This window comes from Moschus berezovskii, chromosome 4 (assembly GCF_049115385.1).
Source record: "Moschus berezovskii isolate FMDL1 chromosome 4, NW_MosBer_1.0, whole genome shotgun sequence".
NCBI classification, from domain to species: domain Eukaryota; kingdom Metazoa; phylum Chordata; class Mammalia; order Artiodactyla; family Moschidae; genus Moschus; species Moschus berezovskii.
Genome location: NC_142463.1, coordinates 108,773,018 through 108,791,015, shown reverse-complemented (window position 1 = coordinate 108,791,015; position 17,998 = coordinate 108,773,018). Strand labels below are relative to the sequence as shown.

Below are 17,998 nucleotides of genomic sequence, written 5' to 3'. Positions count from 1 at the left end.
TGATATCGGCCCTTTCTTTGCTTCACTGAACTGAACCCATGCCTTTTCCCGTAGGTGGCTCGTAAGTTGGTGATTATTGAGGGAGACTTGGAACGCACAGAGGAGCGAGCTGAGCTGGCAGAGTCGTGAGTATCTTGCCCCCCAAATCTTGCTGTACCATTCTGTTCCTTCCCTTTTGTCTTGGGCACTAATGTGAATAAACTAGCATTTCTTCAACCTTGTTAAACAGGACCTAGAGAGTGGGAGTCATCTAGAATGCTTTTTTTGTTTTAGCCCTAAGAATGGCCTTGGGCTTTCTTAACTGTCTTAACTCACGCCATGTGACAAATGAGGCTTCCTGAGTTCTTGTTGGGAGGGTTTATAAATTGAGGGGACTATGAATTCTTAAAAAAAAAAATGGTGAACTGTTGGCCGGTAGGCCTACAGGGTCCTTCCAGCTGGGTTCTGCTTCTCCTTGAGGCATTGAAGGACTGTGCTGACTTAAGATCTGTCTCTGTTTTTACTACTTCTCTAAGCTGCTGGGGAACTTTCAGGCAAAGGCAGACATGACCTGTTCCCCTGATGGCACCTTCTGGGCCTTGTTTAACAAAGTCTGTGCTGATACAGATTTATCTGTGCTTCCCTTGCATTTCCCTCTCCTAGACATGACATATCATGACCATGGTGATGTTTTTCTTTCCATTTTTTAAAAATTTTTATTTTTCCCATTTTGCTGCTTGTTTCCTTGTGTTCCTTTTTGACCTTTCTCCCTCCCCGCCACCTGGCTTGTGCGATCCCTGTGACTATCACTAACAGCCGTTGCCGAGAGATGGATGAGCAAATCAGACTGATGGACCAGAACCTGAAGTGTCTGAGTGCTGCTGAAGAAAAGGTACTAACCATTAAACCCACAGAGAGGTTCGGTGTATGGTGTGATTTTGTTCGGTTTTGTTTTTGTTCTGTTTTGCAGCTGCCTCCCCTCCACTGGTTGATTTGTTGAGTGCTTTCTCATCTCTTCATGGAATGCTCCATTCCTCTCCACTTACTTGGCATCTTTCATCTCTTCTTTCCTAATTACTTCACTGCCTCTCCACAGGGTCTCGCCTTCCCCTGGGTGATTTGGGGGACTCTTGGGGTTGGGCATCCGTTCCCACTTCCACCCCAGGTAGCTGTTATGATTTGTTCCTGGTAGCAATTTCTCAGGTGTTTTCTTTACTAGTGTCCGAACACTCTGAGTCCCAGCCCAGGAGGTCCAGCTCCTGATATGTTTTCTGGTAGAGGGAGGAGGGTTGATGCTTGCTCAGATTACCTGGGAACTTCTCTTTTCCCCAGTATGCCTTCCAACTCTCTCTATATATAGGTTCAATTCATGTCTGTGTGTCTCTCTCCCTTTTTTTATTCTCTTCTTCCCCTTTCCTCTCCTGCGGTATTTAAAATATTCACAGTAAGTGTTCTGAGCTGGAGGAGGAGCTGAAGAATGTCACCAACAACCTCAAGTCTCTTGAGGCTCAGGCGGAGAAGGTAGGGGCTGGTTTGTAAAAGTGACAGGCTTTGGGGCCTGGGCCCAGCCCTGCCCTTAATGAAAAATGGGAGAAACTCATTCCTTATATAATCCAGTGAGAAGTATCCACCTATTCTCTCCAGATTCGGGTTTAATGCCAATTCCCGTGCACTTTGACTGCTGTAGTTGAAGTAACTTCTTGGTCTCACATTCCCGGGGTCATGTTCTCCTCAGGCTGATCCTGCTATGCTGACATTTGGGGGCAACAAGTAGTATGAGGTCTGAAACCTAATGAGCATAAAGAAAGATGGCTTGTTTTTAGCTTCTTGTGGGACTGTTTCAGCCACATTTACTCATTAACCTGGAGGCAGGAAGAATGCCTTCCTGTGTTGATCAAAGCCTAGGTCCATTTTAAAAATAATGGTCCTGGTGGAGTCTGAGGTTATCATGGCTCCAAGGACATTGATTTGTGGGTTTTAAGGACTGTTTGTTCTGAAACAGCCTGTTCTTTCTCATGGATCATCCAACACATTCAATCCGAGAGAATGTTGAATGTAAATGTCGGGAGTGGGGTGTCATCTGTGTGAGTAATATCTATTCTGAGATGTTTATTCTACTTCTCTTACAGTACTCTCAAAAAGAAGACAAATATGAGGAAGAGATAAAGATCCTTACCGATAAACTCAAGGAGGTGAGCTGGGGGGATTGTATATGAGGAGGGGGGCCCCAAGACATTGAGAGGCATATAAGGCATTTTGTTGACTTAGACTAGCTGGCTTTGGTTCTGAAAATTATAGAAGCAAAAGGTGGAAAAAATAGAGGCCCTTCTTGAACTGTCTTATTTATCTCTGATTCTGACTCATTTCATGTTCCCCCAGGCAGAGACCCGTGCTGAGTTTGCTGAGAGATCGGTAGCCAAGCTGGAAAAGACAATTGATGATTTGGAAGGTATGGAGCCTGGTGAGGGATTAAAATTAATAGAGAGGAAGACCTTGCCCTTTGACCCTCTTCCCCTCAACACCAAAAGGATTTGGTAGTGACCTGGTGTGCATCCTATGCCCTGTCCTGTGCCACAGCCAGGTGAAGTGGGTCAAATCTTGGAACTTGATTTTTATACTCTTTTCCTTTAATAAGACTTAACCTAATATTCTGGAAACGGTGTGCTCCCCTTGGAGGAGACTGGTCATGGCATGTACCCCTGTGTCACCCCATAGCTACTTTGGGCAATTTTGTTCACCACTCAAGTTGTGGGGGGACCTCACCGAGGGACGCAGAGGTGGAATGAGCACTTCTCAGAGCTGACCAATACCGGGGGTTTTCTGAATGCTTCCTGCCCCTGCAATTTGGCAGCTGCGTGTACCCTAAGGGAAAGTTTGTACTTTGCTCTGAGAAGTTTGAGATATGCTGCTTTGGTACACTCTGGGTAGCAGAATATTCTTTGGGAGAGTTTGGGGTAGGCAGCCTGTAGAAAGGGGCCAAGAATATTGGTCATGCTTGGTAGGTTTGAATATTAAGTGTCTGAGTATTAATGTGTATTTTCTCCTTTTCCTATTTTTGTTAAATTCAGCATTATCACTACTGGGAATTAGGTTCGCTGGGTTGGAGTGGTATCCTCTTGAGTGCCTTTGGTAATTGGAATTTCTAGTCACGACTATGCCCAGGTTCTCAACCTTCGCTGCAATTGATTAGAGGTATCAGAGGTATCAAGAAGTCTGGCTGGTCTTGGGGACAGTGGATCTGAAAATGGCCAGTCATGGCAACCAGGATAGATATCCTCCTCTCGGTGGGATGAGACCCATGGTCACGCTTTCCCTCATTTCTAACGATTCCCTCTCTTCATCTGCCTCTGATACCTTTTACTCTGTGTCCTCATCCCTCCCTGTGGTTCCTGTGCCTGTCCAGATGAGCTCTATGCCCAGAAACTGAAGTACAAGGCCATTAGCGAGGAGCTGGACCACGCCCTCAATGACATGACCTCTATGTAACTATCTGACAGCAGAGTGGGGCTGGGACCTTGGCTTGTGGGTGGGTGGGGGTACAGACTGTGCATAGTGTGCTCTGCTTTTGTCTTCTGAAACTAGAGTCTCCACTCTTATCTTTAAAACGTTGGTGCTGGTTACTTCATTGGCAAAAGCTGCAGAGGCATGTAATCGTGGATCAGTGGTAGAACTCTGATCTACGTGTAAGTTTTGTACTTTTTATTCATGGTCCCTTCATTATGACACCGGGATTTTCCCATTTGTTTCTTAAGGTTTGTCTCAGAAGAGTTAATGCTTAAGATAATCATGTTGTCATACAATTAAAGAACTAGGGCCTGGAGAGCCAGTGACTTGGGCCAAAGCTCCCAGACTTCCTGGTGTGTATGGTTTGTACCCTGATACTGAAGTTCCAGTGAAACACCCATGATTGGAAATACCAAATTCGCCTAAAAGGCTGAGCCAAGTCCCAGAGCAAGCCAAGTAGTAAAAAGCACCAAAAAGAGTTGTGGGGGCCTTCATCTGTTTGCTGTGGATCCCTGATCCTTGACGCTAATCTGCTTTTTCCCCACTAACCCTGAAAAGAAGCCAAATGACTCAGGCTGCAGTGTCTGGCTGTCTTTTATCATTCCTACTGCCACCTCTTCCTTTTTCTCCTCTTCCTTTCTCCCAAATTGCTGTCCAGATTGATGCTTGTCCTTCTCACCCAGAGTCTCCTTACTTTTTCACACAGATAATTATCACCGTTTCTGCTCTGTTCTGGATCTACCCCCTTTCCTCGGGGAACCCAACGCCCCACTCTCGCTCTGGATTCCATTTGGGTCAGCCTGGCTGATCCCCAAGGCATTAAGATGGGCGGGGGGGAGGTGGCCACAAAACAACTTATGTATTCTCTTCCACCCCTCACCCCAAATTAAAATGTTAAGCTGCCGGAAGCCTCATGCCACCCTGCATTTGTGTCATTGACAAAGCTGCTGCTGTCCCTAAAAAGGAGCCTTGGGGGTGTGATGTGGGGCGCAGCTATTGTAGGCTCTCCCTCCTCTGACTTATATAATCAAAGCCACTTTTGTGTGTGTCTATTTTTTCTTGACATTTAAATTCAACTGATCTATCAGATTGGTGGACTAGGAGAGGTTCCTTAGAATAGGAGCTCTAGTTTGACACTCAAGCTGAATGAAATTATTCAAGTCCTTTACTCCCAGGTTCTTAAATCATCCTGCCTGGAATGTTTGTCTTCTCCTTAGGTTCTTCTTTTAGAGACCACTGAGGTACCCCTCAATATATCCTCTCTACCCTTTTACCAGTGGTTCATCCTCAGAATACCCGGTGGACCCAAATATGTGACTGCTGAAACTGAAGTTTATTGTCCCAAGTCAGAGAAAATACATAAGAGGTAGAATTTCCAGCAGTTTTAAACCCTTCTTACATATTTGAGGCTCACCACTATGTGCCTGCTAGTATATGCTAGTGGAATATAAGTGATAAATGATTGTTACCGGAAAAGTGAAAACAATCAATCATGCATATTTCAAATGTTATACACAGGTACCACTTTTTTTAGTACATGCATAAATATGGTAAATTGCTTCTAGTAGGATTGTTCCTAAGTTCATGTTGTGGAATTAAATATCAACCTTCCAGAAATTCCTGTGCTGATTCACATAGCTGCTGCTGCTGCTAAGTCACTTCAGTCGTGTCCGACTCTGTGTGATCCCATAGACGGAAGCCCACCAGGCTCCCCTTTCCCTGGGACTCTCCAGGCAAGAACACTGGAGTGGGTTGCCATTTCCTTCTCCAATGTGTGAAAGTGAAAAGTGAAAGTGAAGTCGCTCAGTCGTGTCCGACCCTTAGCGACCCCACGGACTGCAGCCTACCAGGCTCCTCCATCCATGGGATTTTCTAGGCAAGAGTACTAGAGTGGCTAGCAGAGAAAGTTTAATCTGGGTAGTGCAATCATTGATTATACTTATCTAAGCACCTAAGTCATCCGCTTAGTACTCTAGTTTCTCAGCACAGTATATATTTAAAATTTGGCTTTCTTTTAAACAGATACAGCCAGGTATAGAGGTTTTCTCTAATTTAAAACTTTCGGTCCCATTGAATTCAGTTTTCTTTCTGTCTATACCATTTCTTTTTGCCATACAGCCTTTGTGATTAAGGTACAGGTTATTACTAGTTTAGGCACAGGGTGTTACGACTGAGGCATCCTCCTTACTCTCAGGTTGCTCAGAATCTAGTAGGAGAGAAAACATGTATAAAACTAAAGATGATGTGTGATGAGTGCCCCAAATAATCAAGTGCCCTCAGAGGGAGGAAGAGGTTGATTGCAGTGCTGATGATAAGAAAAGTGTCATGATAGGAGGCACATGCAAGTTACTTAATAAACATGTTGAAACTTTCCTCTTCATTTTTATTGGATTCCAAAAGATTGGATTTTTGATAGTCTGGTTGAAGGAAAGTGGATCTTGAGCATTTTCATCAAAGAAAAGCAGAAGAACAAAGGCATAGGATTGGGAAGGACACCAGAGGTTTAAGGGTCCATTTAGCTAAAGTAGGGAAGAGGTATGTGCTGTAATCAGGCTGGGGAGTTTTAATTTTGTTTTGTAGGTGATGGGGGTACCACTAGAGATTTTGAACAAGGATGTGTTCTGAGTAGAAGAATTAATTTGGCAACTAAGTTAAGAACATATTGGAAAGGGAGAAGATTATCAAAGTGATCCATTAAGGCAATGAGTCTCAGATTTCATTCATTTGCATACCACTTTTGACTGCTTTTTCCATATTTACATGCAGCCTACATTATTTTTTTTTAATTTATGCATTTTAAAATTTCTTATGCTAAAAAAAATTTCTTACACTACACAATTCTAACTTGAAATCAAAAGTTTTGACATATGCTAGTGTTTTTTTCTAATGAACATTAAGATCATATAGCTAATTAAGTTCACAAAAGTGTGCTGTCTACAATCTTCTCACGTATCACTGACAGTGACTGTACCACAGTTTAGGAAATACTGGGTTAGGTTATTGCAGTTTCCCAGGGAAAAAAATCTGCCCTAGATCGTGGTATTCGGGATGGTGCTGACCGTGCGCGTTATGAAGGGTGGTCAGCAAATGCAAGAAGGAAGCATCAAGGATGACTGGTTTTGAACCTAGGAAAATGGTGGCATTAGAGGTGTGGGGGGGTCATGCGGTCCTGGTTCGGGAGGGCAAGGGCCTAAGTCTGTAAAACTAGCTGGTATCCAAGATGAAAACAAATCCAAGCACTTGAGGGGGAGAGTTTGATACGAGAGAGATTTAGGAGTCCGTGAGGTTGGCGTGCTGTGATTCATGGGGTCGCGAAGAGTCAGACACGACTGAGCGACTGAACTGAACTGAGGTTGGCAGGAAGTTTAGGCCATGGAAGTAAATTCGAATCCTAAAGACGATTACAAATGTAAAACGAAAAACTAAGCAGAGGAAAATCTGTGTGGAAGCCAGATGGAACTGGTTGGAGGGATAGAAAAAATGAGTAGCTTTTAAAAAAATTTGAGTCACTGGGTGATTTCCAATGATTCTCAACTTTTGACAGGTAGAGAAGGATGATAACTGAAAATTATGAAAACATAATTGTCATTGATGCTTTATTAATCTGAGGGTATATTTTGAGCATTAAGGACAAGGAGAGGAGCCATACTTCAAGGAGCAGAAGCAAATTGATGGAAAGGAAAAAAGGCATGGAGTATAGTCTAGAACACTGATGTCTGTCCGAACCTTTGACAGTGATTTCCAGTATCGCAGCCACCAGCCACCTGGGGCTGTTGAATACTCAGTGTGGCTAGTGTGACCCAGGAACTAAATTGTAATTCTGCTCACTTTTAGTTCTGAATTTAATTAACCACATGTGGCTAGTGGCTGCTGCATTCATTGTCTAGTATAGTTCCAGCTGTTTCAGTGTGGGCAGAAGCAATTGACTTTGGCACAGAGGAAGGCTTCTAACAAAGGAAAGAACTAAGAATGGAGAAGGATTAGAAGAGTGAGGTGTAGAAACCATCTTACATTACTTGAGCCAAGACTTGCTATGGGAATAGGGTGAAACATCAGAGTATTGGTAATCTCAGAGCAAAGTGCCTCACCCCTTAACTTTCTTCATCTTAATTTCTAAGAAAAAAAACCACAGCCTGATGTGTTGGGAATCCATTCTTCCCTTCCTCATTACCATTGTTGGGACAAGGAATAAAACAAAATGTGACTGGATCCCAAGTTACCTGATGGGTGGAACTGACCTGTTATGTTAGGCAGCCTTGTCTTAGCCACACCCAGACTCTTCCATTCACATGATATTGGTTGAATATTCCTTAGCCTTAACATGAGGGAGGAGTTAAAAAGCAAAATCTGTTCTACATCATTCCTTGAATGTGAGTCTTTAACACTGATAGAGTTCCCCTTATTCCAGGCACTCCCATCCTTTTCCTGTTATAGAATGATATCTACTTGATTCAGACTAGTGAGGCCTAAGAATGTGTAGCATCCTTGGGATTATTCCCTGAAAGGAAAATCAGACCAAAGGGGGATTCTCTGACTTGCTTTTTGTTTGTTCGTTTTATTTATTCTTACAGGGAACCAAGAAATTTAATGAACTAGTATCTGGTTCTGAATTTTTAGTTAATAGAAATAACAGAGTTAGAAACCTTACTTATTACAAAGTTCAAGGTGAGAAAACAATCACATTTATCTTTCTGACCTTATGCAATTCTAAAGGAACTAGAAGTTCTAGGATTTAATCAGACAATAAAATGCTCACATTTCTTCTCTGCTTCTTTATTTCTTCCCTAAATGGAACAAAACTCCCTGCCCAGACTTTTTAGAGTTAGGATCCTAATAACACCTATCTTTCCTAAGATAGTGGGAGTCACACTAAGACCAACTTAGGTATAGATGTTATGGAACGGCCAGGTTGCAAATGGTCTCTGGATATACTGTAACACCAAAAAGTTCAAGGAATGAGATTTCAACACAATCTGAACCCCTACGTGTTTGTCAGGATTGCCTCAGTGAATAAGACAGGTCCAATCCCAGACTTGATGGACTAGTGTAGACTAGTACAGTGTGTCTCAATGGTGGACTTTAGCCCTTTGCTGCTGCTGCTAAGTCACTTCAGTCGTGTCCGACTCTGTGTGACCCCATAGACGGCAGCCCACCAGGCTCCCCCGTCCCTGGGATTCTCCAGGCAAGAACACTGGAGTGGGTTGCCATTTCCTTCTCCAATGTGTGAAAGTGAAAGTGAAGTCGCTCAGTCGTGTCCGACCCCCAGCGACCCCACGGACTGCAGCCTACCAGGCTCCTCCGGCCATGGGATTTTCTAGGCAAGAGTACTGGAGTGGCTTGCCATTGCCTTCTCCGCTTTAGCCCTTTAGGTCAGGATAATTCTGGGATGTACAGAACAATCCTATTTATTGCTGTCCCCTGCCCAATAAATCCCAGGGACGGCAGAGCCTGGTTGGCTGCCGTCTACGGGGTCTCACAGAGTTGGACACGACTGAAGCGTCTTGGCAGCAGCAGCAGCAGCCCAATAAATATGTCAGACCCTCCAGTTATTGTGACAATTAAAACCTGCCCTCACACATTTCTCAATTCCCCTCTAGGGGGAGGGGAGGGAGAGTATTCCTCCTATTGTGACACTGGTTTAGTAGGAAGTGCAGTTTTTAAAATCCTCTCCAATTCTGCCCCTTAATATAAGGGGCAGAAACTCTTGATTTTTGGTTATTCCGCCCAGGATCTTTTTATGCATGTATGTTTTCTGTTTTGGATAGTGTACACACAGTGGCAAGTATTATTGGGAACACACTAGTCCCCAGCTTCTGGGTAGAACTGGGAAAACCTCAGTTCAGAAGGCAAGGTAAATGAGCAACGCCGATAGTGAGCCCACAGATGCAAGACAGAGAAGTCTTTTTCATATTGAGGTTCTGAGACCATTTTGAAACAGACTGTAAAACATAGGAAGAAACTTGTTTATGAACACGAGAGGCTGACATTAGGAGTAGACTAGGAGGACCTGTCCCTCAATTTCCATTACCCTTGCGTTGGTCACATGAATTTGGAGTCACTGTATCCCCTCTTTTTTATTTATTTAAAAAAAAAATTTTTTTTTCTTGTGATGAGAACTTCTAGGGTGACTTTTTAAAAACACCTTTCATATATAAAACATATAGAGCAGTACTGACTATATTGTATTGTATATTACATCTGTAGTACTTACTTATTTTATAACTGGAAGTTTATATCTTTTGACTACCTTCATCCAGTACCCCCATACACACTCCCCTTCTGGTAACCACAAATTTGATCTCTTTTTTCTGTGATATTGTTGAAGTATAATTGACTTATAACACTGTTTATATTAGTTGTGGATGCACAACATAGTGATTTGATATTTCTATACCTTACAAGACAATCACCACTCTCTACCTCTTTAAGATGTGCTCCAAGTGGAAAATCCAGATAAAGCCAGGTGATATGAGCACTTAATTACTTGTATCAGGAACGCTTTTAGTTAAGAAACATCTTAATAGCAGCTTCAATAAATATGGGTTTATTTTTCTCTCATAATAAAAAGTCTTGTTTTGAACAGCTTTGACTTGATGTAGTTGGGCTTTCTGTGATTCTTATGGCCCTTTTTTCTTAAGTGAAATTTGCAGCTCGAGTCATCATATCCATGTTCAAGGCAAGAAAGAAGGCTCGCTTTTCCAGAAGCCCCCAGACACACTACCTCCTACATCTCATTGGCCAGAACTGGATCACATGATCACCCTAAGCTGCTAGTGAGGCTGGAGAAACAGGATAGTCTTGATTGGCTTGCATTAGTAATCCATCATCCCTGGGGCTGGCAACTGTGGCCACTAACAGGTTTGGTGAAGTTGGGTTTTGATTGGATGTGCCACTGTGATAGGTCTTTCACTGAACACCTACCACAAGAAAGCATTAAAAAGTGTAGGGTTGAGTGAGTATGGGCTGTGTATCCCAGTCTCCCGTTCATAATGCTGTATTGAATGCTTTTACAGAAAAATATTCAACTATTCACATCGGTTCCTTACAAACTCTAATTTTTGTAAATGTATTTCTTAGAAGCCAACTGTATTCCTTCTTTTGCTATGTTTCACTTGTCTCAGTTTCCTAACCCAGGGAATAAACACTGTGAAGGAGATATTTTTCTCCCTCAAAGTGTCATCCTTTCAGCTTGTTAGCCTGCATTTTTTATTTTATTCCTCTGTTGGTCTTTTCACCAACTGACTGAATCCTCCTTGCATCCATCCAGCCTTAAAGATGCATGATATATACACCAGGTAGTTGAAAGTCTCAGGATTTACTTCTGGTACTCTACTAACTTTCCCTTTTTCTCTTTCTCCTCCTCTTTTTCTTCTCCTTCTCTTGTTTTCTCTCCTCTCCACTGCTGCTGCAGAGCGTCTCTACAGCCAACTTGAGCGAAACCGCCTGCTTTCTAATGAGCTGAAGCTAACGCTGCATGATCTATGTGACTGATGGGCTGGGCTCACTGATGCCCATTAAACCGAGCTTACGGCTCACACCACTGACCTGGACCCCAGCAAAAAGCTGATTGTCTTTTTAAAGTTATTATTTTTCCCTAAGCAAATTGCTTTTTAATTGGAATAGTTAGAATAGTGTTGTCTTCCTAACTGCACTGTAAAGTGAGAACAGTTAAAATTAATACTGCCTTTCTACGCTTTTCACGAGATGGTGGGTGATGAAGGGAGGGACCTGAGAGATTATAATGAGGAAATCTGGGAGAGTTTTCTGTTTTCCACCCTTACTTGCTGCTCTTTCACTTGTGCACTGACTGTAGGATATGTTCCTTGCATGAATGTTTTCTAACAATAAAAGGACTGACTTGACAAGATGTTGTAACTGCTTCATCTGGAGGCCCGGGGATGGGCCCTTCTGACTGGGTAGAGAAAAAGACAAGGGAAAGAAAAGGGTGTGGGATATGAATAGGTCAGTGTTGCCATTCGCTTCCTTGAGTTGAAGAGCATTTTCCCTACCTCCCTAGAGCAGAGAGTGGTTTGCTTGCTGGGCAGCTTTGATTCTTCTTGATGTTCAGCTGCTGGTTTTCTTCATGACGTTTTCCCCATTTTTCCTCGTGCTTCTTTTTCCTGGTATAATGTTTAATTGTAAGTAACTGTGTCACAGACTAGTTCCTGAAGAATAACTGTGAAAGTCTCAATTGATGTTTTGCCTACAAGGATATGTTTTGCAGTATTCTTTTTTTTTTTTTTTAATTTGGGTGCATCAGACCTTAGTTGTGGCATGTAGAATCTTCAACCTTAGTTGAAGCATGCAGGATTTAGTTCCCTGACCAGGAGGCAAACCTGGGCTCCCTTCCCTGCATTGGGAGCTCAAAGTCTTAGCCACTAGACAACCAGGGAAGTCCCTGTTTTGTTGTATTCATGACTTTGTTTTCTTTCTAGATTCTCTGACTTAGCTATGGGGGTTCTTTTATTTATCCCACTAGTCATTCCTCTCCTCTCTACTTGTTGAAGAAGACCTGTAGTGCATGGGGATCCTCTTGTACTCAAAATTTCAAGTTGAGTTTCTGCTGGTAGAAACATGCCCATCCTTGTTCTCAATGTGTCAGATTCCAGCAGGCTATTTGGAGTAGGTGTTATCCTGTGGGCAAAGACTTAGAAGAGTGGATGGCTGATGCTTAAGGCCACCTCCTTCAGTGACTGAAAACTGAAAGCCTTAGTTGGGGTGTGGGGAGGAGAGGAAATGATAAGGTCCCCAGCTCCCTCCCCTAGAAGTCCAGCAACACCTGTAACTTCCGGAAGCAAGTCTGAGGCCCTGAAAAACCGAGTGATGCAATAGCTCACTTCTGTGGCTGAGACGGCAGCTGCTTTATTAGTCTGCAGCTTCTCTGCAACAGGAGCAATTCTCAGAATGGGTAGACCTTGAAATTTACTTCTTTTATAACATCTCTCCTTTACCCCCATTAGATAAACTGAAATGCACCAAAGAGGAGCACCTCTGTACACAAAGGATGCTGGACCAGACTCTGCTTGACCTGAATGAGATGTAGAGCACCCCAGCCCCGCCCTGCCGCTGCTCCTCCCTCTCACCCCGACTCCGCTGCGGCCAGCCTGCCCGAAGCTGACCTTTAAACTGAGGGCTGATCTTTAACTGGAAGGCTGCTTTCTCCTTTCGCCACCTCCCCCTGCCCCAACTCCTGTGTCCTTTTCGCCAAACTGTCTCTGCCTCTCCCCAGAGATTCCAGTTGGGCTAGAGGCTGAGCACCTTTGGGAACAACGTTTAAGGGAATGTGAGCACAATGCAAAGTGTCTTTAAAAGCATGTTGTGATGTACACATTTTGTAATTACCTTTTTTGTTGTTGATGTAACAACCATTTGTAAAAAACATTCCAGATAATTCCATAGTTCTGAAGCAGCAGTCTAATCCCTTTCTCACTTTTGGAAGGTAATGTTTCGGCTTAATGCATATTGCCTTCTCCAGAGAGAAAGGGAAAAGGTTTGGGCCTGCCTTACTGAGAGCCTAGCAGCCCAGAGAAAGGCTCCATTTGGGGAAACCTCATTGCTCTGTAAAAAGTACCTGCCAAACCAGAAAGATGATTCCAGGAGGAGTTAGCCAAAAAAAAAAAAGTGCTGTTCAGGTTTTCAGCTTTACGGTATCTTTGGACAACTCTTTTTTTTTCTTTTTTCATCAGAAGTGACCAAACAATTAAGATGGTGAAACCTCTGAGACCAAATCCTTGTCCCAGATCGACCCTGTTTCCAACTGCTCACAGAATGGATCATGTGCCCCTTATGTTCAAGTGACCACTTATTTGCTCTCCTGCTTCCTTGAAAGAAAGGAAAGAAAATTATGTTTTGCCACTGATTTATGAAACTCATCTCATCACCCTTTTCTGGGTATGAAGCTGCTGTCTCTAAAAGTGCCATCTCATTGTGCTTTGTATCGGTTAGTGCTGGAGAAATCTTGAAAAGCTATGTACAAAACTTTTTAAATTTTATATTATTTTGGAACTTTGCTTCTTTGGGGTTGAGGCACACTGTTCACCCCTCTGCCTGTGAGAGCTCTCTGCAGTCTGTGGGCTAGCAGTGTGCTGAACTTTTAAAGTTTCTTTCCCTACCCAATCCCCCTTTTTTGATGAGGTTTCAGTGAGGTCTGTTAGTTAAGTGTGCATCCTGCAGCTTAATTGGCTTAAAATCTTCTCTCCTTTGGTGTGGTCTCTTTGGGGACCAACTAGGAGAAAAAAAACAATAGTATAACTGTTTTGATACTGAAAATTGATAAATGTCTTTTTGAAATAAAGAACCAGTCCCTCCAACCTTCAGAAGTACTTGCTTTTATTTCCCAATCCAAATGGGCTTTCTCCACAGGAGCTATGAAGTTTGGGTAAAGATCAGATCTTTGTGGGTGGCAGCAGTAGGATTTGATGCAGTGCACACACTTTGGAAGTTGTCCAAACTGGGGTCAAAACTCAGCTCTCAGATCCCTAGTTGTGTGTTCTTATGTCAATCATTTAGTTTCATTATCTGTAAAATAAAGATAATATGTATTTTTAGGTAAATGTAAAGATTAGAAATAACATTTAAGTGTCAGACATTTAATATTAATGTTACTTAATCTGACACTGGCATCATCAGGGTTAGCTATACATTTCCTTTACAAGCATGTTTATTCTTTCTTGTAAATCCCAGTTTTATTGGGCTCTGCTCACTAAACAATTTCAATAATATGACACTGATTACATACTCCCATATATGTGTGGTTTTAGTAAACTGTCCTGAGACAGCCTTTGAGCTAATACTTTGTTAGATATTTGGAGAAAACAAGTTAATTTAACAAGAGGTGCTCTCAGAGTATTTGCTTACAGACAGGTTGTGTGAGTGGATAGCTTTCAAAGCTGCCTTTGAGACGCCAGTGCCTGGCATTTCCTGCACTCTGGCCTTGAGGCTGGACATGAATCTGACTTACTAGTAAAAATGACACAGCTTCCTTGACAAAGTCCAGCTGTTTATACCAGAGACTGGAACATTTTTTCCATTTATATGCACGGGCCAATGCTGACTGGAAATTACTGCCCCCCAAAAAGGTTGGTGGGGGGTTGCTCTAGGAGTCAAACACATTGTAGGCAACAGAAGGAGAAATTTCATTGGGAGAGTTTGCTGGGTTTTTGTTAGAATTTTCTGCTTGTTCTTTCCTATTAAAAAGGCCTGCCACCCAATATTTAAGAAGGTAGCCCTTTACGTGGGTAAATGGCAAGCCACTCCAGTACTCTTGCCTAGAAAATCCCACGGATGGAGGAGCCTGGTAGGCTGCAGTCTGTGGGGTCGCTAGGGGTCGGACACGACTGAGCGACTTCACTTTCACTTTTCACTTTCACACATTGGAGAGGGAAATGGCAACCCACTCCAGTGTTCTTGCCTGGAGAATCCCAGGGACGGGGGAGCCTGGTGGGCTTCTGTCTATGGGGTCATACAGAGTCGGACACGACTGAAGTGACTTAGCAGCAGCAGCAGCTAGGTTTCTGCCTTAAAGTTTCCATAACTGCTTGTTGGAGCCCTTCCTAAAAACATTCCCATAATTCTAAGCGGTACGGCCGCCTGCTGACGTCACGGCTGCGGATTGGCTGATGTTGGAGGTGAGGGCACGGCTGTAGTTAAGCAAGGAGACAGGAGTTGACGGGCGCCATGACTGCTGCTGGGTCACCAAATCCCCGATGCTTCGGGCTGTTCTGCGTGACTCTACAGCGCCTCCTGTTTCTGCGTCTCTTTTTGCTTGGAACCCTGGCCAACAAGCTTAACGTACCACAGGTGTTGCTACCCTTTGGCCGGGAGCCAGGCCGGGTTCCTTTCCTGCTGGAGGCTCAGCGGGGCTGCTACACTTGGTGAGGGGTGGCGGGATCACGAGAGTATGCACCCCCACGCCACCCAGGAAGAATGGGAGGGGTTCATTGAACGGAAGACGCCACCGCAATACTGTGTGGTCACTCATCCTGAAGAGCCTTGCCTGTAGGGATCAGGGGTGGGGTGTCAGCAGGAATGGAGGGCCAGCCCTTCTGATATGGCCTGTCCTCGTTGTGTGGGATATTTTCAGCTTATGTGTGGGTCCTTTTATGAGCAGTTAACGTGTGAGATTGGCTTTCTCATGGTATGTGTTGCGAGGGGTAGTCACTGTGTGAACAACTGTCAGCGTACAAGGAAACCCTGTGTTGGCGGCCTCAGACAACCATGACTACCCACTGCAAAGAACTTTCAGTGTTAACAGCTAGGATGAGGAGTTCCCAAAGTCTGAGGAAATTTATTGAGGGGCTAGAGAGGCTTAGGATGTGCGAGTTCTCTGCAAACTAAAGTGAGGTTTTCAGTGTAAAAACACTTAACTATTGCATACTTAACTAAGCACTTTGCATGTGTTAACTCATTCCGTTTTCACAGTCTTAAAGATTAAGCGCTATTTTTTCCATTTTACAGGTGAGTGAATTGAGGCATAGATAATATGAAGTATAAACTTGTATGAGAAGGTGTATTTTAGGTGAAGATAAGATTTGCCTGTCGCATATTTATATATTTCCTACCTCATATGAGAGTACTCTCTTGAAGTGTACACTCAAGTTTGGGGTAATCAGCTCTGGGGGAAATGACTTTCTGACTGAGGATGAAAAGACATGATTTTCTGGAATGAGAGAACCCAAACATAGGTTGTATGGTTTCCTAAGGGTAAGGGTACCTAGCTGAAGTGGGCTCCAAGGTATCAGAGAGCTCATCCTAATTGGAGATTTCCCTTTACCATCACTGAAGAGAAGCACTAGGTTTTCTCCATAGTGTAAGGTGTTCATCTCTCATTTTATGAGGCTGTATAAGGAAATCAGGCTTACACAGTGATCTAGTGTGACATATCTCCTGACTGAGGATGATGGAAGGCATCAATCTAGTACTGAAAGCCATTCCTTCCATCCATCCAAAAATATTAATGATTTTTTAAACTGTATTTTGAGTTGGACTCATGCCTCATGATTTTAGCAAGATTTCCACCTTAGCAACAGTTCAATTTCTAGGATTGGAGGAAATTCATTCCTCAGAGTTTGAGAATCCAGGTCTCTCATTTCAAACACAGCAGCGATCCTATTTTTACATACTGAGGGAAGAATGTAACAATCTTACTTTAAATATTGAGGGAGAAATGTAACTTGGCACAAGGGATCACTGGAAAATGTTCTAATCAATCTCTTCCACTTAAATCTTACCTCTTTAAGCAATGTTTCTACTTTAAAGAAAAACATTTAAATACACCTGATAGTATGTAACATGGAAAAACTATAGGAACCTTTGTTCCACCAAAAGTTAATTTTAACCCACATTCGTATTTCATACTCAAGTATTTTATCCTGGCAGGCATTCCACCCATCATGATGCAGTAACTGTTGAACCTTTATATGAAAATGGCACCTTATGTTCTCAAAAAGCTGTGCTCATTGCTGAATCTACCCAACCAATACGCCTCAGCAGTGTTATTCTTGCTCGAGAGATAGGTATGTTGAGACAAAACACACTATGTAACTGTTCATCTGGAGTAGAAAAATCTGATATCTTTTATAGATGATTAACACAGACAGTGTTGGCTTCAAATACCCCTTAAGGTAGAAAAAAGGATTCATGCAATATAAACCTTAATTTTGGCATCCTAACCTGTAACTTTTTTTATTTTTGAACATCCAGCCCTTGGCAATGTGCCTGATACAGAGCAGAAATTCTGGTTGTTTGAATCAGTGGAGAAGGGAAGGAGACCTATTTATCAGTACTAGCTTGGTTGTTACGTTCTGAGGTTGGTTTTGAGTGAGGCAAAAGGCAGAATAAAGACTAGTACTTCTCAGGCTTCCCTGGTGGTCCAATGGTTAAGAATCTGCCTGCCAGTGCAGGAGACACAGGTTCAATTCCTTGTCAGGGAAGATCCCATGTGCCATAGGCAACTAAGCCCACATGACATAACTACTGAAGTCCGAACACACTATAGACCCCATGCTTTGCAACGAGAAGCCACCACAAGAAGCCTGAGCCCCACAACTTGAGAGTAGTCCCTGCTCACTGCAACTAGACAAAGCCCGTGTGCAGTAACAGAGACCAAGGGGAGCCAATAAATAAAGAAAGAAAGAACTAGTACTTCTCAAGTACTAGTGTCATCCATGAATCTGCGTCTTCAGCATCCCCTGGGCGCTTGTCAGAAGTGTAAATTCTCAGGCGCCACCTTAGATCTGCTGTATGAGAATCTCTGGAATGAGCCAGGGGGTCTGTGGCTTTAATTTATGGCTTCAGTGGGCCTTCGCTGCTGTGCCAGGGTGATCTCCAGTTGCAGTGCGTGGGGGCTGCTGTTGTTGTGGTGCTCGGGCTCCCCTTGGGGAGCGTGGGCTCTAGGTGTGCAGGCTTCAGTCACTGCAGCACTCGATCTCGGTAGTAGTTGTAGTGCACAGGCTTAGCTGCTCCATGGCACATGGGATCTTCCCGGACCAGGAATCGAACCTGCGTTCCCTGCCTT

General features: G+C 43.4%; 2 protein-coding genes across 15 annotated transcripts in view; both read left to right on the top strand.

Annotated features, from left to right (window-relative positions):
* TPM3 (tropomyosin 3) overlaps positions 1 to 13,793 on the top strand; it is a 28,378-nt gene extending 14,585 nt beyond the window's left edge. For 3 of the 14 annotated variants that reach the window (XM_088835795.1, XM_088835801.1, XM_088835799.1), the window contains 5 exons: positions 55 to 125; positions 796 to 871; positions 2,109 to 2,171; positions 2,359 to 2,428; positions 12,444 to 13,793. In XM_088835795.1, the coding sequence (XP_088691921.1) occupies positions 55 to 125; positions 796 to 871; positions 2,109 to 2,171; positions 2,359 to 2,428; positions 12,444 to 12,526 (363 nt within the window). In that variant the 3' untranslated portion in view covers positions 12,527 to 13,793. Of the gene's footprint in view, positions 1 to 54; positions 126 to 795; positions 872 to 1,424; positions 1,501 to 2,108; positions 2,172 to 2,358; positions 2,429 to 3,382; positions 3,466 to 4,189; positions 4,392 to 12,443 lie in introns of those variants that run through there. The other 11 variants (XM_055403998.2, XM_055404000.2, XM_088835794.1 and 8 more) reach the window with 6 other exon arrangements.
* Positions 13,794 to 13,934: 141 nt separating this feature from the next.
* NUP210L (nucleoporin 210 like) overlaps positions 13,935 to 17,998 on the top strand; it is a 106,410-nt gene continuing 102,346 nt past the window's right edge. The window contains exons 1-2 of the mRNA XM_055403997.2: positions 13,935 to 15,356; positions 16,861 to 16,997. Of these exons, the coding sequence (XP_055259972.2) occupies positions 15,160 to 15,356; positions 16,861 to 16,997 (334 nt within the window). The 5' untranslated portion in view covers positions 13,935 to 15,159. The remainder of the gene's footprint in view (positions 15,357 to 16,860; positions 16,998 to 17,998) is intronic.